We start from the raw sequence: 21,200 nt of genomic DNA on the forward strand, positions 1-21,200 counted from the left end.
TACATACACATAACACACCATACACATAGTGTATACACATCACACAGCCATCCAAACACACATGCATCCCACACCATACATACACTACATACACACATATATACACACTACCTACACATAACACACACTATACACACATATACACACTACATACATATATCACAAACCATACTTGGATATACATGCACACACATGCATCATTCACTGCACACACACCACAGGACAAATATACATAACACACTGCTCTATACACACATATATACACATCACACACCATACACACATACATGCATGCACAAACATATAAACATCACACATATACTCTGCAGCATACATCCTATACAGTGGGGAAAAAAAGTATTTAGTCAGTCACCAATTGTGCAAGTTCTCCCACTTAAAAAGATGAGAGAGATCTATAATTGACATCATAGGTAGACCACAACTATGAGAGTCAAAATGAGAAAACAAATCCAGAAAATCACCTTGTTTGCAAATTATGGTGGAAAATAAGTATTTGGTCACCTAATAACATGCAAGATTTTTGGCTCTCACAAACCTGTAACTTCTTCTTTAAGAGGCTCCTCTGTCCTCCACTCATTACCTGTATCTCATTACCTGTATTAATGGTACCTGTTTGAACTTGTTATCAGTATAAAAGACACCTGTCCACAACCTCAAACAGTCACACTCTAAACTCTACTATGGTGAAGACCAAAGAGCTGTCAAAGGACACCAGAAACAAAATTGTAGCCCTGCACCAGGCTGGGAAGACTGAATCTGCAATAAGCAAGCAGCTTGGTGTAATGAAATCAACTGTGGGAGCAATAATAAGAAAATGGAAGACATACATTACCACTAGGGTGATCGGATCTCATATGGGGGGGGGAAATGTCAGAATCTTGCTCTTCTGGACCCCACAAAACGATTCCCCTTTCCAGATATTGAGAGAGCCAAAATTTGAGCTCGATCAAACGACGTTAACCCGTGCCGCTCGTCGCTCAAAGTTTGAAAAAATCCAAATTGAGGTATTTTAAGATTTAGGTATTTGTCATAGTCTGTTAGACTATAAAAAATGTGACAACAACATTGCAGAAATAGCCCTGACCAAATTTTCAAACCATTTGTGGTATTTGAATGCAGAGTTGGTGGGATTATCGTTTTTTTTGATCCCACCATTACAGACAATGAAAAGTTGTTAATGGCTAATAAATTGCTCAGTAGCACAGATGAACCATCAGAGCACGCTAACCTACATGAGTTGATAATTTTACATAGCTATCTAATCTATTCTAGAGCTTTTGTTAAAGTAGTTTTTGAAACGTCAGAATATAATGCTCGGCATTTGCTTACAACTTGCAGGACATATTGCTTTTGTTCTTCATCTTTTGTCAGAAGGTCGTTAAAGTCGGTTACTTCCTACCTCTTTTAATTTTTCTTTCCTAACTTTTGGATTTACAACCCTAGCGTGCTCTGATGGTTCATCTGTGCTACTGAGCAATTTATTAGCCATTAACAACTTTTCATTGTTTGTAATGGTGGGATCAAAAAACGATAATCCACTCTGCATTCAAATACCACAAATGGTTCGAAAATTTGGTCAGGGCTATTTCTGCAATGTTGTTGTCACATTCTTTATAGTCTAACAGACTATGCAAAATACCTAAATCTTAAAATACCTCAATTTGGATTTTTTCAAACTTTGAGCGACGAGCGGCACGGGTTAACGTCGTTTGATCGAGCTCAAATTTTGGCTCTCTCAATATCTGGAAAGGGGAATCGTTTTGTGGGGTCCAGACGGACAAAATTCCGACATCGATTTTTTGCGGTCACCCTAATGACCACTGATAATTTCCCTCGATCTGTGGCTCCACACAATATCTCACCTCGTGGGGTCAAAATGATCACAAGAACTGTAAACAAAAATCCCAGAACTACATGGGAGGACCTAGTGAATGACCTGCCTAGAGCTGGGACCACTGTAACAAAGGCTACCATCAGTAACACACTACACCGCCAGGGACTAAGATCCTGCAGTGCAAGACGTGTCTGTTATGAATGAGTCACCGAGGAGGAAAAACAAAAACAAGCTAAGCCACAGAAAACCAGAGAGGTTGGTAACTAAGCAGATTGCAGACCCCTGGTCCTATCCACACAACTAGCAGTAGCCGTGGAGCGTACCTACGATGATCCTAGACAGCCCCCAAACATGTATTGTCGGTGAGACAAGATGAAAACACAAACACAGATAGAAAAATAGGCTAAGCAAACGATGGGGCCCACACTAACTAGAAAGGACAGGAAAGGAAAGATGCTGTCTGCAATCATGCACAAAACCCTGCCAAAAAATGTCCAACACTTTCTGATAACAAAAACCCTGAAGTTGCTAGACTTCAATTCCCTATATCAGCACTCTGGTATATTCTGAAGTCAGAGCAAAAAGAGACCAATCTAATCAGGGACAAAAAGCAAACTGGCATAAACAGAGACATAAGAATGGAAATTCAGCACAGCCCCAGCAGGGGCTGGCTGACCACAAAAACTGAGTAAACCAGACCAAATCTCATGTGAAAAAATAGCAGAGCACACTTAGCTTGAGAAGGCAGGAACAGAACTGGAAACCAGAACCTCAGGGCAGGAAAATCACCGGCACAAAATTAGGGAGTCGGCTGTCTTAAATCCAGTCAGAGACTCCTGATGTCCACTCACAGTCCTCCTCCTCAGGTGGCAGGTCTCTGCCATTTAGATAAGCTTCATTACCTACTGTCACCACTAGAGGGAGCCCGGATGGAGAGCTCACAACTCCTCTGTCAACACAGCCAGCTCCACCACCCTCACCAGAAGCCAGAGGTAAACCAGAAAATGAGTTCACAACACGTGTCCCCCTGCTTAAGTCAGCACATGTCCGGGCCTGTCTGAATTTGCTAGAGAGCATTTGGATTATCCAGAAGAGTATTGGAAGAATGTCATATGGTCTGATGAAACCGAAGTAGAAATGTTTGGTAGAAACAAAACTCGTAGTGTTTGGAGGAGACAGAATGCCGAGTTGCATCCAAAGAACACCATACCTACTGTGAAGCATGAAGGTGGTAACATCATGCTTTGAGGCTGTTTCTCTGCAAAGGGACCAGGACAACTGATTCGTGTACATGAAAGAATGAATGGGGCCATGTATCATGAGATTTTGAGTGCAAACCTCCTTCCATCAGCAAGGGCATTGAAGATGAAACGTGGATGGGTCTTTCAGCATGATAATGATCCGAAGCACACCACAAGGGCAATGAAGGAGTGGCTTTGTAAGAAGCATATGAAGGTCCTGGCGTGGCCTAGCCAGTCTTCAGATCTCAACCCCATAGAAAACCTTTGAAGGTATTTGAAAGTCTGTGTTGCCCAGTGACAGGCCCAAAACATCACTGCTCTAGAGGAGATCTGCATGGAGGAATGGGCCAACATACCACAAACAGTGTGTGCCAACCTTGTGAAGACTTACAGAAACCGTTTGACCTATGCCATTGCCAGCAAAGGATATATAACTAAAAATATTGAGATGAATTTTTGTTAATGACCAAATACTTGTTTTCCACCATAATTTGCAAAATAAATCTTGCCAAATCAGACAAGGTAATTTTCTGGATTTGTTTTCTCATTTTGACTTTCGTAGTTGTGGTCTACCTATGATGTCAATTACATGCCTCTCTCATCTTTTTAAATGGGAGAACTTGCACAATTGGTGGCTGACTAAATACTTTTTTCCCCACTGTATACACACACCACAGCATACACTCATACATGCACACACATACAAATACACATCACATGGCATATACACATACCATCACATACACATGTACATGCATGCACAGACACACATACACATAGCAGACATATACTGTACAGCACATATCTATATCATTCATACATAAAAATAAATACATACATATCACACACACATATGCATCACACACCACACACATATACATATAGCACACATGTGCACATCACACAAATATTTCCTGTACAGCACACATCCTATATACACACCACAGCATACACTCATTCATGCACACACATACAAATGCACATCTCACACCATATACACATACGCACACATATACTTATCACACACACATGCACGCATATACGCATAGCAGACATAAACTGTATAGCACACATCATTCATACATACACTTACATACATGTAAACATCATACACACAGGCATCACACACCACACACATACATGCATACATATACATAACATATAACACACTTTTATACATCACACAAACATATTAACACATTTCCACCCCTCAGTGTGTCTGGGATGCAGTTACTGATGGCTCAGTCGTCCAATCTAGTTCAGGTCATGCTGAAGTTGTCAGTACTTTGATATCTCAGTCTTCCAGTTTGGCGATGGGGCGTGCAGAGTTGTCAGTGTTTTGATTGACAGCTCGGCCACCCAATCTGAGACTGGGAGACGCAGGTTGTCTCCAGGTGTTCATTTTCCCAGGTGATTGCCCGGCTTCTTAGCTGGACTGTTAGTCCCAGACCTCTGCCAGACGTAGTTTCAGCTAAGTGTGATTGGTTTTCTCTGTGCCTAGTGTTTTGTTTGTTCTTTCGTTGCCTGACCTTGGACCTCATTCTGACTCTCCCATCTGTTTAACCCCTTTGTTCTGATCCTCTATCCTCCTGGTACTTTGACCTGGGACCGTTACCTAACTATGCCTTTGTCTCTTCCCTTTGTTTATAACGTACTATCCTGGCTTTTGAACTTGGACTCCTTGACTATCCCGACTCACGGCTTGTCCGCAAGAACTGACTCAGCATCACACATATACTGTACAGCACATATTCTATACACACACAGATACATGTTAGTAGTCAGATTTCTGCCCGTACTATGCAGGAATCTAGACCCTCACATTCTGCAGTCTCCTGCTCATTGTGTACTGCAGAAGATATTGCAGAGGAGATTGCCTTGCAGCAACTCTCTCCAGAGGCTAAGTCCTTCTTTCCATCTTCTGAGCATGCTCCTGGAACGAGCCCCCATTGGTGTTCGGGAGTCAGGTGCTCAGGTCCTGCTCCTAATCCCATTGGTTCAGCTCAGAGTTCTAGAGACTTACGGAAGGTCCCGTTTGCTATAAAAAAGTGTGCATGGCTGTTCCGCCATGCGCTAGTATAGTCATACTTGCTGCTGTGTGTATGTTGATGGATGCATGATGTGATGAATGACTCATTTGAAACCCCATTCCTATGATATTACCTCTGTGTGAGGGAATGAGTTATAGCCAGTATTAGCGCCAGCGCGCCATTGCTCCACAAGCACACCTGCTAGTGTCCAACATCGCGCCTGCGTTACTGCGGTGTTATCTTGCGGCAAGTCCCACGCCGCGCTGCTGTAGCAGCTTTAGTGTGCGCTCTCAGTTGCAACACTGTGCACACGAGTGTTTACGGTAGGTCTTGGCGGATGTAGTGTCGTCATCTTGAACTACTCTGGTGACCATTTACCGCTTATGTGCCGCTGAGTCTCTGTGCCTCTAACAGGCTCAGTGCAGTTATATTTATTATTTGTATTAGCAGCTCTGTGAGTTCAACAGAGATTGCTTTTGTGCACCTGGGTGATATCTAGCCCTGTGCACACTACCGCCTAATTGCTCTGCCACCACCTAGCAGCGGTTTAAACATCTACTGCACGGTGGACCCCGAGTGGCGAACGCACTTTATTTATATTTTTTATTTAGTGCATTCCGCCACTCCTAACAATACACATTACACACAATATACTTCACATGTCATATACACTTATGCACTCGTACAGTATACTCCACATCTCATATGCACAAAGATTTAATAAGACTCTAAACAGAAAATGTGCAAAAAAATGAATCCAAGCTGAGCTGTCCCTTCTCTAATCTGTTTTTCCTTTAATCCCATGTTGTTTCCAGCAGGTGCCTCCCCCATTTGGCATCTTTTGTAGGGCACATAGACTGTTACACCCTCTTGGCTAAATCTTTCTCGGTTAAGGAATCGAAAAGATTTTAGGCCTTTCCAATCAGTAACAGTCAGGTGAATGCGGTGCCTACAGTGTTTGGATGTCTTCTGCCAAACAGTGGAATTCAAGACACACCCGACACAAGGCCTTCTTCAGAGAATTTTGGCCCCATGTGTACGTGACTGGGGAAAAAATATGAGGAGCGGAAACTAAGGGATTTCCAGGTTTTAACCAGATTATCCCAATGTACGGGACCAAAGCAGAAGATGGCAAGTGTAGTCAGACAGCCAGGGACAAGACAGGAGGAGTTGTACCTCATTGGTGGACAGGCAAAAGCCATAGAAGGCAGGAGAAAGGTGAAGTCAGGAAGGAAACCCGATCAGTAACGGACTAGTCAAAAAAGCAAAACACCTGTGTACCATACTGGAACCCTGTAGCTCAGGACGAGGGAAATGGGTAAGAGGGTCCTAAAGAGGCATAGGGGAATATATCATTGCTGATGATGAAGAGCTTTGTCATGTGTTGGCCCTTTAAGAGCCCCGGGGTGTATGTGTGACCTAGGAGACAGAAACAGATATCCTTCCCAGAAGGACAGGAGCAGTAAGGCAGCAGAGATGAGCAGAGCTCCAGGTGAGAGCGTGACACCACTGATGGTGCATTGAAGACCCATTTTGAGGACAGTGGGTAAATATATAACCTCAGAAAACCACTTTCATTTAGCTAAATATCCCAGGTCATGTAACAAGGCTTCTTAAAGGGTGAGACATTGACTTACAGGATGACTACGTCCAATAGGTGGTAGTAGAGAGCCCACTCTCTTCCTCCTGGAGCAAAGCTAATGTTCATGCCCTCTTCTCAGGGACCATTGCTTAGCCTATAATGGTGTTAGGGCTGGCGGAACGCACCAAATTATAAATAATAGTAGGTGCGTTCGCAGCCCGGGGTCCACCGTGCAGAGGTGGTACACTGCTGCTAGGTAATGGCGGAAGAATAGAGCGGCGTGAAAACAGTCACACGTGGGTTACGTCACCCAGTGTGAACAGGAGCGAACTCTGTTGACTCACAGAGCCGCACAGCTGCTGAACGCAAATACCGGAGCCTGTTTAGCTCACAGAGCCCGGCCAAAAAGCGCACAGAAAGCGGCCACAGAACTCTACCCCAAGGACACGGAGTTAGAGTTCCTCTAGGCCCTCTGAGCGCACGGTGTCGCTGCCGTCAATGCCGCTATAGACGCTGGCTACGGAGTGTGGAGCACGTGCACTGTGGCGTGCCGAGTCACTGATGGGGACTAATGCCTGACTCCGACTCTGCCCTACCTACACCTAGCCCTGGGCGCTAGCAGGCTAGGCTGCACAACACATGCGTCCAAGGGTAGGGGTTTCATAATGAGTCAGTCAGCAGAGACATTCATACGTGCATACATCACTCACTCCACATAGTCTGTAAATACAGTCTTATCCTAGCGCATAGCCGAGTGGCCATGCGAACCTTTTATAGCCGCAAGCGTCCGGGACCTTCCTGGCTTCTCGGATGGGCCAATCCGAACAGGAGCAGGACCTGAGCACGTGACCTTCGATCTCCAATGGGAGGACTTAGTCCCTGGAGAATCTTGCTGCTTTGCAGCCTGCATTGCCATAGCTGTGCCAGAGGTGGCAGCAGCAAGCAAACCCACGGAGGTGGTCTGGGCAAAGTGCCAGGACCGACGAATTTGCTGAGCAACCTCCTCTGCGGCTGGGGAGGAATGGGAGACCGCCGGGGGCAGGGCTCGGGATTCTCACTGTGCAGCAGCAGGATCCCGATGCCTAACAAATGGTATCTACACCAGCTCGGTTGTCCCCACAGGTAAAACCAGTGACCCCTCCAAGATCTACAGTAAATCTATACAATGGTAAATTATACTTCATTATATACACATATAAAACAACTGGTATCCATCTGGTAAATTCCATGTCACAAGGCTGAATTCTCCTCAAACCTTGGTGACCCCATTCTGCTGACCTCTCTGCACTTTGACATTTGCACATTACATATCACACCTGGCAGATGACGGTGAACTCCAGACATAAACTGTTTGGCTGATACCAGAGACGTAGAATCTAACGGCAGGACATTCCACACGTGTCAAATAATGAAGCGGGGTCCCGTGTGAGAGCGTGCCGACTCGGCACTACGAATGATGATCAGTGAATGCAGCGTGTATACAGCTGTGATCTCTGTTCTTGCTGGATACAGATTGTGTGGAAAATGGATAATAATGTGTCTTCTATTCTATGTTACAAGAATTGTTTGGTGTGTAAAATGTATGCAGCCATATTACTACGTGATCAAGCCTGTGGCCTCTATCAATGTTTCTGACTGGCGTACTTGATGAGTTGTGGCCATATTTCATGTGGATATCTATTAGCTTGCATACTTTTGGGGCATTTGTCTCTTCAATAAAGTTGTCCATGTCCGAGACATGGTGGATGTTGCATGGATTTTGGCATACGTGAACATGTTCCTAAGGTCGGTTTGACACATTCACGTTTTTTGGTTCCAGTAGTGACCATAATGCCTAAACCGGCAGCGGGTCTCTTAACGCGAGCTTGACAGCCTCATACACCATACATGTAAGGCAGCCAGGGTGGTAGTTGTGGCAACAAGCTGTAGTGTTCCCACACCCTGGCGCCCCACAGATGAAACATAATATCCCTTCTGCTGTACGTGCAACGTGCCCAACAGAACGCTCACATTTATTGTCAGAGTCCCCTCTGCTCCTGTCAATCCAGCTCTGGATCCACAAGCTCCATAAACAACTCCAGAGACAGTGTCCATTCCTAACAGATTAACTTTACTCATCAGCAGGGTTTTCAATAGGGGCACAGGCGGCACAGTGTGTACAGAGTGACATTCCTAAAGGGCATGTCACACTAAGAGATATCGCTAGCAATATCGCTATAACTAGTGACGTTATAGCGATATTGCTAGCGATATCTCTGTGTCTGATACTTACCTCCGACCGCTCCCCCGCTGGTTATCGCTGATCGCGCGAGAACGTTCAGGACTGTTTCTCGTCGTCAGCTTCCTGTGGCGCTTCCTGCTGTGAGGACGAGCGACGCGTGGAGCCGGGCGGGAGGACGCAGGATCGCCTGGTGTGACAGGTAAGTAGCGACCCCCGTCCCCAGCGATGTCGCTAGTGAGATCTGCCTATGTGGCAGCTCACTAGCGACCACTTAGCGATGTACCAGCGATCCTGACCGCGTCATATCGCTGGTCGGGATCGCTGGTACATCGCTAAGTGTGACAGTACCTTAAGACTTCCCTGTCTTCCTAGCAATCTCTGCTTTTCCCGGACAATCTCTGTCCTGTCTTAGCAATCTCTGCTCCATCCGGGCAATCTCTGTCCTGCCTTAGCAATCTCTGTCCCGTCCTGGCAATCACTGCTCTTTCTGGACAATCCCTGTCCCATCCATGCCTTTAGGCCCACCAGCTGCCTACCATTCCCTTGTCCAGCTTCTTGAGGAAAAGGTGCAAGGCTTGCCATCTCAGCTTCATCTGCCTCGGTCGTAGACCTCAGATCCTCTTTGGGTTGGTTCCATTTAAGCTGGTGACCGCCTGCACGCCAGACCGCCTGCACGTCACTCAGCCTAGGGCCCCTTCTTGCTGAAGAAACTCTATCCCCACAGCTGTCCGACTGTCCATGCTCGCTGCGGCATCTGCACTCCTTGCCTTGGGCAAGGTTGCCGAGCTCTGCTCACTAACCAGGAAGTGTCTTCACTGTTCTGCACTTCACTTTCTGTAACTCCTCCTATTCTGGAAAACTCCTATGCTAACATATCTACTCTAATACTCTTATTCCCTGCCTCTAGTGTACCCCACTATTCTAATCCTCACTACTATCCTATACTGTCCTTAATCTTATAAACAATACATATCAAGTGCATACACATTACAGTACACAAACACATTAACATTTATAAACGCTCTGGAACTGCACGCATTAAATGTGAACAACGTCCAAAGAGAGGGAAGCATATGACGGCCTCTGTCACTTCTTTACATACACCTATGTGGTTGTTGAGTTCAGGTCAGGAGACCCGCGGCCAGCGGTTTGTGTGCAGTATCACGGTCCATACTCGGATGTGTCAAATTGATTCTAAAGAGCTATGAAGGGTTTCAAATAGATAGGACTCCTCTCCGATAGCTTCAGGTGTTTGACCAAAGAGTGACTATGATCATGTAGAGATCGAGTGATTTCACGAGGGTCATGATGGCCCACCTGACTACTAGAACATTTCTTGTAGACTCAGGCCTTGATAAAATAAGTGGCCACTAACGCAAAAGAAATTTCCAGATGGAGCCGACTTTAGAGCCAATCAATTGGGTAATAGGGTCCAATTTATAAGAATTGATATAATCCTACAGCCTAGTCCACCTTGTTGGAGATTGATGGCCTTTGGTTCCCGGCTGTGGTCTGTAGACTTAGAATTGAGTAGATTCTTTTTTTTTTTCTTTAATTGTCTTGGCATAGGATGAAGAGGGACACGTGTATGGAATAATTCAGTTTCCCAACCACAGGGTCTAAAATATGGTGTAACCTCTTTGAGACGACCTGAAAACTACATCGAAAAGTGTTCTCCTAAATGTGGTCCTCTAGAAGAAGAATCAGTATGGGGGTTCCTTTCGCTATGAAGGACCACACAGTATGCCCATGCTTTACAAAGATAACCTATTTCTCCTGTCATGAAGGATACCATGACCATTCTTTCCCCTTAATCAGCTAGGCTTATTTTCGGCTATTTACTTTCTAAAAACATTGTCCTAGTTGCCTGATAACTCAAGGACACTTTTTCAGCATTCATCTGTTTTTGTAATTTGTGAATCTGCTAAATCATAATATCCTAGAATTCAGTCAGCCATGATAATTCATCCCCTTAGCAGAAACTCCCGGACTCCATGTTCTGGGACTGGACATTCAACCATACAGAATCAATATTAATCCAAACAGCGTTCTTGGACAAATATTATAATATTGTATTATTTTCTACGGTTACGTACACGGTGATACCAAATCTGGAAATGTTTTTTAGTTTTTTCGATTTAAATAACATTCCCAGTAAAGTAGGGTGATTAGATCTTTTATATTATTTTTTTTTCTCCCATTTTATATTAGTTCCATCTAGGGGACTTGAACCTGCGATCTCTTTTATAAAACATTGCAACAGTATAATATTGTCGTGTATTGTAAAATTACAAATCTCCTATGAAACTGAGTTATAGCCAAAAGGAATATTCCCATCTCCAAAATCCTATCCCAAAATGTAGTAGGTGTAAAAATAATAATAGCAAATAACTCAAATTACAAAATGTAGTATAGTTTTTCTGATTCTCTATGTTGCTTACCCCATGTGCAGGGCATTGCAGAAGCTTAGGTATCCATGGTTAAGCCAATAACAACTAACTAACTGTCACTGTCTGAGTGGTCGTAACCATGGATACCTAAGTCACTTCAGTGCCCTGCACATGAGGAATAAGACATTACGAATCAGAAAAACTATTTGGAGCACCTCTTGAGGCCCAGGACAGGTCAGACCCACCAGATGCTGTTGGTCCCAACACTTGTCCTGTTAACTGGCCTATTAAACCACACCGCCAAGACCTTTCTCAGAATAACGGTAACTCATTATTCAGTGAATATCCTCTACATTCGGAGCTTTGCCATAGATTCCTTCATTTTTTTTTCCAGTGAAATGATGGACATCATGTTGGCCATAGCAACCAATCACAGCACAGCTTTCATTTTACCAGAGCTGTTTGAGAAATGAAAGCTGAGCTCTGATTGATTGCTATGGACAACAAAGACAATGGATGGTTTTGGTAAACGAGGCCTAGCCAGTGTATGATCCATGCGCTCCTCAGGTGAGGGGAATGTTACTTTCCTGGCATCATTATTGCTCTTTGTAATTGTTTTTAATATATCTTTTGGCAGGAATTGGTACGCAGACGAGCCATCGTGCGGCAGCGAGGTGTGCGTGGTCATGTACTACCAGCCATTTGCTTCCCCTGGTGTTGGCGGACGGTACATGTTCCAGTGGAATGACGACCGATGCAACATGAAGAATAATTTCATCTGTAAATATTCAGAAGGTCGGAGCTTTCATCTCTTCATCAATTCTTTGATCAATGAGTCTCCCTCCATGTTTTAAGAAAACTACAACTCCCAGAATTCCCTACAGGCTTCCAAATTTAGCTGTGAATTGAAGGGGTATTCCAGCCTAACCAAATCAATGCCTATCCATTGGACCCAATGCCAGAATAATGGACTTGAGTCACCTATTATCCGCTGGTTCCATGCCTGTCGAGGTGTTAGTGAATGGTGGGGCTGGCCGGTCAGGTCTCTGATCCAGGTGACACCTGAAGGTAGCCGAGCGCTGCTCTGCATTTGGCCATCTTCATAAGGGTCACGGACTTTCATGGAGCAACAGGACGCCTCCTCTTTGATGTGGTCCTGTGACCAGGAAAGAAAGAGGGAGATGGAGGTCCAGTGGATAGGATGTAACTCACCTTTCTAAAAGTTGGCGAGAAATGGAGAACAAGATGTGAAGTTGCAGGATGGCTGTAGATGAGCAAATTAATCTGTAATTCGTTACAAATTTCCTGGAGATTTTAGAGCCTGATGAATCCCGATATTTTCACAATTTGGTTCTTACTAACGTCGGGCGGCTGCCATTTTGCTGAATTCTTTCGAGTGCTGGGAAGGGGTTAAAAAAACAAAAACACATTATACTCATCTGTCCATGGCCCTCACTTGACTTCTTATATCGCCGTAGCTTCTCCTGGTCCTCCACATCAGTTTTGGGTTCCTCCATGGGAAGAACCCAAGACGGAAGCAGAGGACCAGGGAGCTGTATCGGCGCAAGGAATCAAGGGAGGGCCACGGACAGGTGAGTAATATGTGTTTTTGAAACCCCTTTATTTCCCTCTGTTTATTATACATTGGGGGTCTGGAAACACTTTAGAGCATAATAAATGCCTTTTTACGGCGATCAGGGCATTCGATTCAGACCAAATTTATTCAAGTCAAATTTGAGCATTCCTGAAAGAAATTTTAGGGTAGTCAGTCATCTCTTGTCATAGAAGAGAAAAAGACAACCCAAAATAACTAATTTTAACCCCTTAGTGACAGAGCGAATTTACTACTTAATGACCAAAACAATTTTTACAATTCTGACCACTGTCACTTTATGAGGTTATAACTCTGGAACACTTTAATGGTTCCACTGATTCTGAGACTGTTTTTTCGTGACATATTGTGCTTCATGTTAGTGGTAAAATTTATTCGATATGACTTGCGTTTATTTCTGAAGAAAACGGAAATATGGTGAAAATTTAAAAAATTTAGCAATTTTTAAACTTTTAATTTTTATACCCTTAAATCAGAGAGATATGTCACACAAAATATGTAATAAACATCATTTCCCACATGTCTACTTTACATCAGCACAATTTGGAACCAAAATTTTTTTTGTTAGGCTGGGTTCACATCACGTTTTAGCAGCGCTTTCAACGCATAGCGTTGACGGGCTGCTAACAATATAGCAAAACGCGATCGCGTTATGCTATACCCGCTAGCGCAGATGAATCATCTGTACTAGCACAGATGATTCATCTGCGCTAGCGGTGACGGAGCTCAGACGCTGCAGGCCGCGTCCGAGGCTTCGTCAGCGAATGACAGCACATCGCGAACGCGTGCTGCTTTACGGCATGAGTCGCGATGTGCCCGACATTGGGGCTCAATGGCAGCGGTGTAACGCAGTCCGTCAACGGACTGCCTATAACGCAGTGTGACCCCGACCTTAGGAAATTATAGGGGTTAAAAGTTGACCTGCGATTTCTCATTTTTACACCATTTTTTTTAGGGACCACATCACATTTGAAGTCACTTTGAGGGGTCTATATGATAGAAAATACCCAAAAGTGACACCATTCTAAAAACTGCACCCCTGACGTAACTCAAAACCACATTCAAGAAGTTTATTAACCCTTCAGGTGCTTCACAGGAATTTTTTGAATGTTTAAAAAGAACGGGCATTACTTTTTTTCACAAAAAAATTACTTCAGGTCCAATTTTTTTTACTTTACCAAGGGTAACAGGAGAAATTGGACCATAAAAGTTATTGTGCAATTTGTCCTGAGTACGCTGATACCTTATATGTGGGGGGGAACCACTGTTTCGGCGCATGGCAGAGAGCTCGGAAGGGAAGGAGCGCCGTTTGACTTTTTCAACGCAAAATTGGCTGGAATTTAGATCGGACGCCATGTCATGTTTGGAGAGCCTCTGATGTGCCTAAACAGTGGAAACCCCCCACAAAGTGACACCATTTTGGAAACTAGACCCCCCAAAGAACTTATCTAGATATGTGGTGAGAACTTTGAACCCCCAAAGGGCTTCACAGAAGTTTATAACTTACATCCGTACAATTAAAAAATCATTTTTTCCCCAAAAATGATCTTTTCACCCCCAATTTTTATTTTCCCAAGGGAAACAGGACCCCAAAAGTTATTGTGCAATTTGTCGTGAGTACGCTGATACCCCATATGTGGGGGTAAACCACTATTTGGGTGCATGGCAGAGCTCGGAAGGGAATGAGCGCCGTTTGACTTTTTCAATGCAGAATTGGCTGGAATTGAGATCGGATGCCATGTCGTATTTGGAGAGCCCCTGATGTGCCCAAACTGTGGAAAGCCCCAAATTCTAACTCCAACCCTAACCCCAACACACCCCTAAACCTAATCCCAACCCTAACCATAACCCTAACCACAACCCTAACCCCAACATACCCCTGACCCTAATCCCAACCCTAACCATAACCCTAACCACAAGCCTAACCTAACCCTAATCCCAACCCGAACCCTAATCCAAACCCTAACCCTAGCCCAAACCCTAACTTTAGCCCCAACCCTAACCCTAACTTTAGCCCCAACTCTAACGCTAACTTTAGCCCAACTCACTTTAGCCCAACTCTAACCCTAATGGGAAAATAGAAAGACATTTTTTTATTTTATTATTTTTCCTAACTAAGGGGGTGATAAAGGGGGGTTTTATTTACTATTTTCTTTTTTGATCATTGTGATGGCGTCTATCACAGTGATCAAAATGAACCCATAGGAAAAATCTATTGTTGCCAGGCGCCAACCGGCAGATCTCGGCGGGCGCACTGCGCATGCGCCCGCCATTTTCTCCCGGAAGAAGACGCCGGCAGCCTGGGGGACTTCAAGAGGGTAGGCACGGACATCAGAGGTACCAAGGGAGTGATTTGGGGACCCTATTTCTCTCCTCTGATGTGCGATCTCATCAGAGGAGAGAGAAATTAAATGGAAAATCAGACTTTTTTTTTCTTATACCGTTAATAACGGCGATCACAACATCTGGGTCGGTAAAAACCGACCAAAATCATGTTCTCTGGGGTGAAATTCCGACGCTGAGGGGCGCTATAACCTTAAACCTTAGCACCATTAAAAAGCTGCTCTGTGATTTAAGTACCCTTAACTGCCGACGTTAAAAGGCGTGTCGGTGGCCGCTAAGGGGTTAACTGAAACATAGAATCCTAGAATGTCAGATTTGGAAGGGACCTCCAGGGTCATCGTGTCCAACCACCTGCTCAATGCAGGATTCACTAAACTTTCTGAGATGGATATTCTCATATTATAATTTGATGGCTAAGAAATGTCATCAGTTTATGATCAGAGGGGTCCAAAGACTGTGACCCCCCCCCATACATCCTGCAATGCTGATATAGCACTGGGTTCCCTATCACTGCACAGCCAGGTGGTGCTGGTAGTGTTAGATCAGCGTTGTGCCCCTTTTAGTCTCAGGATCAGTTCAAGCCCACAAACAGCAACCTTGTATGCCCTCAGAGTCCTCCTGGATGGAGAAAGAAAAATGTTGTGAAGAAGAAACGGAGAGTGGTGGTCATGGGGGATTCCCTGTAGAGAGGAACAGAGGCCGCTATCTGCAGACCGGATATAACTTCAAGAGAAATGTGCTGTCTTCCAGGTGCAAAAATTAAAGATGTGTCTGACAGGATATCAGAACTCTTCAGACCTACAGATGACTACCCATTCCTGCTACTACATGTGGGGACAAATGACACCGCAAGAAACGACCTGGAAACCATCTGCAGAGACTTTGAAGACTTAGGCAAGAAAGTGAAAGAACTGGGAGCGCAGGTGGTCTTCTCTTCCATCCTCCCAGTGGATGGCCATGGAACAAGGTGGTGGAATAAGATTCTGCAGGTGAACAACTGGCTACGTCGATGGTGCCGTCAGCAACAATTTGGATTTATGGATCACGGAGTGAATTACCTTTACGATGGACTACTTGCTAGAGATGGGGTGCACCTTACGAAGACTGGAAAACATGTATTTGGAAGTCGCCTTGCTACACTTGTAAGGAGAGTTTAAACTAGAACAACATGGGAAGGGAAGCAAAAGACCAGAAAAAGCCATACACCTGACAAATGCTATTGAGAACTCTGCTATTAGAAGTGGAAAGGAAGAACAAAGACAAAAGAATCTAATTAATAAAAATATTGGAGAAAGAGAAACCAGTCACAAACTAAAATGTTTCTATACTAATGCACAAAGCATGGGCAACAAACAAGGAGAATTGGAATTACTAACACAGGAAAAGAAATATGATGTCATTGGAATCACTGAAACTTGGTGGGATGATACAACTTATTTGCAAGAAACAGACTTGATAAACGAGGAGGAGGTGTCGCATTGTATGTTAGAAACGCGTATATCTGCACAGAGATTGAAGCTTCAGAGACTGGGAGTTCTGTGGAAACTGTTTGGGTAAGAATACAAGGACAGAACAATGGAAAGGACACCATTGTAGGCATTTACTACAGGCCGCCTGTGCAAGCTGAAGATATGGATGAACTCTTTATGCATCAAATGGCCAAGTTCTCCAAAAAATATGACATAGTTGTCATGGGAGATTTCAACTATCCAGACATTTGTTGGGAATCTCTCTCAGGCAAAACTAACAGGTCAAGGAAATTCTTATCCTCTCTTGCTGACAACTTTATCTTCCAAAAGGTAGGGGAGAAAACAAGGGGAACTGCTACCTTGGATCTAATCCTATAAACAAGGAGGAAATGGTTGAGGAGGTAAAAGTGGCTGGGACCCTAGGAGGTAGCGACCACGCTATTTTAAATTTTGGATAACTAGAGGAGGAAGACCTGTGAAGACTCAGACATCAAGGTTAGATTTCAGAAAGGCAGATTTTAAAGGATTCAGAAAGAGAATTGGAGGGATCCAATGGCTGGATATCCTTAAAGACAAAAATGTCCAGGAAGGATGGGAAATCTTGAAAAATGAAATTCTCAAAGCACAATTGTTAACAATTCCAAAAAGAGGGAAGAATAGGAAGCATTTAAGGAAGCCAGGATGGATGAACACAGAACCTAAGCACATGCTAAAAAGGAAGAAAAAAATGTTCATAAAATGGAAAGAGGGAGGCATATCTAAAGAAGAATATAATGCTGTCTGCAGAACCTGCAGGGCACAAATCAGATTATCTAAAGCTGACAATGAATTGAGGCTTGCAAGAGATGTCAAAAGCAATAATAAAGGATTTTGGGGATATGTCAAAAGTAAAAGAAAAGTCAAAGATGCTATAGGATTTTTACAGGATGAAAATGATGAAATGGTAAGACAGGATGTTGAGAAGGCCGAACTTTTAAATTCCTGTTTTGCATCTGTTTTCTCTCAGAAAGGAAATGTAACATCAACTGTTCTTCACTGTCCTATTAAGGGAATAGAAGAATCCAGGATATCTATAAACAGAAAGATAGTGAGGAAACACTTAGCTAACCTAAATGAATTCAAGTCTCCAGGTCCAGATGAATTACACCCCAGAGTACTGAAGGAGATAGCAGAAGAAATTTTTTAACCCCTCTCCATAATCTTTGAAAATTCTTGGAGAACAGGAGAAGTCCCAGAAGACTGGAGAAGAGCAAATGTTGTTCCTATCTTCAAAAAGGGGAAGAAGGTAGACCCAGGCAACTATAGGCTATAGTCTGACTTCTATACCAGGAAAGATCTTTGAACAAATTATTAAACAACATGTATGTCAGTACCTGGATAAGAATGAAGTGATTAAACAGAGTCAGCATGGGTTTGTAACTAATAAGTCATGTCAGACTAACTTAATTTCCTTCTATGACGGAATCACTGATTGGGTGGATCAAGGAAATGCTGTAGATATAGTATATCTTGACTTCAGCAAAGCATTTGACAAAGTATCTCATACAATCCTTATTGAAAAAATGACTAAGTATGGAATGGACAAGGCAACTGTTAGGTGGATTCATAACTGGCTTAGTGATCGGACCCAAAGAGTGGCCGTAAATGGCTGCACATCCAGTTGGAAGAATGTCTCAAGTGAGGTACCACAGGGCTCTGTCCTGGGCCCTGTATTGTTCAACATCTTTATCAACGATTTAGATGAAGGAATTGAGGGTAAACTGATTAAATTTGCTGATGACACAAAGCTAGGAGGGATAGCTAATACTAGACAAGAGAGAGAGAGGATTCAAAAAGATATAAATATACTGGAGAAGTGGGCAGCAACTAACAGAATGGTTTTTAGCAGGGAAAAATGCAAAGTACTACATCTGGGCAATAAAAATGAAAAAAGCATATACAGAATGGGAGGAATAGGCCTAAGCAACAGCACATGTGAAAAAGATTTGGGTATACTAATAGATCACAGACTGAATATGAGTCAACAGTGTGATGCAGCAGCAAAAAAGGCAAATGCAATTCTAGGATGTATTAACAGAAGCATACAGTCTAGATCACGTGAAGTCATTATTTCCCTCTACTCCTCTTTGGTCAGACCTCATCTGGAATATTGTGTCCAGTTTTGGGCACTACATTTTAAAAAAGACATCAACAAACTGGAGCAAGTTCAGAAAAAAGCAACCAGAATGGTGATCGGTCTGCAAACCCTGTCTTATGAGGAAAGGTTGCAGGATTTGGGATTGTTTAGTTTGCAAAAGCGAAGACTGAGAGGAGACTTAATAGCTGTCTACAAATATATAAAGGGCTGTCACATTGTAGAAGGATCAACTTTATTCTCATTTGCACAAGGAAAGACTAGAAGCAATGGGATGAAACTGAATGGGAGGAGACACAGATTAGATATTAGAAAAAACTTTTTGACAGTTAGAGTGATCAATGAGTGGAACAAGCTGCCACGAGAAGTGGTGAGTTCTCCTTCAATGGAAGTCTTCAAACAGAGGCTGGACAGACATCTGACTGGTATGATTTAGCGAATCCTGCTTTGAGCAGGGGGTTGGACCAGATGGCCCAGGAGTTCCCTTCCAACTCTACGATTCTATGATTCTATGAACACTTGCCACCATTTTTAAGTTGGAAGTAGCCCTTTAATTTTGTGGCCATTTGCACTCTCATTACATTATTATATAGAGACATAAAATTATATTAGATCTGATTTTAACATTTTTCTTTTACTTAGCAGTGAAGTCAACGAGTCCCCCATCACGAAACGGGCCGCACACCGGTAAGTAACTAAGTAGTAATGCCACGTCAGCTGCAAAAGTTGTCCAGGGTATATGGGTATATGGGAACCTACAGATTGGATACTTATTTGCTTTAGAGGGTTCATTACTAGAAAACTTAGAGTGGAGAAAATAAGTATTTGATACTCTGATGATTTTGCAAGTTTCCCCACCTATAAAGAATGGAGAGGTCTGTAATTTTCATCGTAGGTGCACTTCACCTGTGAGAGACAGAATCTAAAAATAAAACCCAGAAAATCCCATTGAATGATTTTTACATAACTAATTTGCATATTATTGCATGAAATAAGTATTTGATACAATAGAAAAACAGAACGTAATATTTGGTTTGCAATTACAGAGGTCAGACATTTCCTGTAGATCTTGACCAGGTTTGCACACACTGCAGGAGGAATTTTGGCCCGCTCCTCCATACAGATCTCCAGATCTTTCAGTTTTGGGGCCTGTCGCTGGATAATATTGAGTTTCAACTTCTTCCAAAGATTTTCTATTGGGTTTAGGTATGGAGACTGGCTAGGCCACTCCAGGACCTTGAAATGTTCTTATGGAGTCACTCCTTAGTTGCCCTGGCTCTGTGTTTTGGGTCATTGTTATGCTGGAAGACCCAGCCACGACCCTACTTAAATGCTCGTACTGAGGGAAGGAGGTTGTTGGCCAAAATCTCACTATACATGACCCCATCCATCCTAGCTTCAATATGGTGCAGTCATCCTGCACCCTTTGCAGAAAAGCACCCCAAAGTATGATGTTTCCTCACCATGCTTCACGGTTGGGACGGTGTTCTTGGGGTTGTTCTCATCCTTCATTTCCTCCAAACACAGCAAGTGGAGTTGATACCAAAAAGTTCTGTTTTGGTCTCATCTGACCACATGACCTTCTCCCATGCCTCCTTTCGATCATCCAGATGGTCATTGGTAAACGTCAAACGGGCCTGCACATGTGCTGGCATAAGCAGGGGTGATCTTGCATGCCCTGCAGGATTTTAATCCATGATGGCGCAGTGTGGTGTTACTAATGGTAATGTTTGAGACTGTGGTCCCAGCTCTCTTCAGGTCACTGACAGGTCCTCTCGTGTAGCTCTGGGCTGATTCCTGACCGTTCTCAGAATCATCCTTACCCCACAATGCAAAAGACCGAGGAAGAGTGACAGTCATATTGTGTTTCTTCCGTTCTTTAATAATTGTGCCAACAGTTGTTGCCTTGTCACCACCAAGCAGCTTGCCTATTGTCCTGTAGCCCATCCAAGCCTTGTGCAGGTCTACAATTTTGTCCCCAGTGTCCTTAGACAGTTCTTTCGTGTTGGCCATAGTGGAGAGGTTGGAGTGTAATTGACTGAGTGTGTGAGCAGGTGTCTTTTAAACAGGTAACCAGTTCAAACAGGTGCACTTAATACAGGTAACGAGTGCAGAGTAGGAGGCTTCTTCAAGAAAACTAACAGGTCTGTGAGAGCCAGAATTCTTACTGGTTGGTTGGTGATCAAATACTTATTTCAAGCAATAAAATGCAATTTAATTATGTAAAAATCATACAATGTGATTTTCTTGATTTATTTTTAGATTCTGTCACAATTAAAGTACACCTACGATAAAAATTACAGACCTCTCCATTCTTTGTAGG

The 21,200-nt window shown here is 43.5% G+C and overlaps 1 protein-coding gene across 3 annotated transcripts in view; it reads left to right on the forward strand.

Moving 5' to 3' along the window:
- LAYN (layilin) overlaps positions 1-21,200 on the forward strand; it is a 50,330-nt gene that overhangs the window by 20,475 nt on the left and 8,655 nt on the right. For 2 of the 3 annotated variants that reach the window (XM_073585132.1, XM_073585134.1), the window contains 2 exons: positions 11,957-12,114; positions 19,520-19,564. In XM_073585132.1, the coding sequence (XP_073441233.1) occupies positions 11,957-12,114; positions 19,520-19,564 (203 nt within the window). The remainder of the gene's footprint in view (positions 1-11,956; positions 12,115-19,519; positions 19,565-21,200) is intronic. The other variant, XM_073585133.1, reaches the window with a different exon arrangement.

This window comes from Dendrobates tinctorius, unplaced genomic scaffold (genome assembly GCF_039654945.1).
Source record: "Dendrobates tinctorius isolate UK_male_01 unplaced genomic scaffold, ASM3965494v1 ptg000086l, whole genome shotgun sequence".
NCBI classification, from domain to species: Eukaryota; Metazoa; Chordata; class Amphibia; order Anura; family Dendrobatidae; genus Dendrobates; species Dendrobates tinctorius.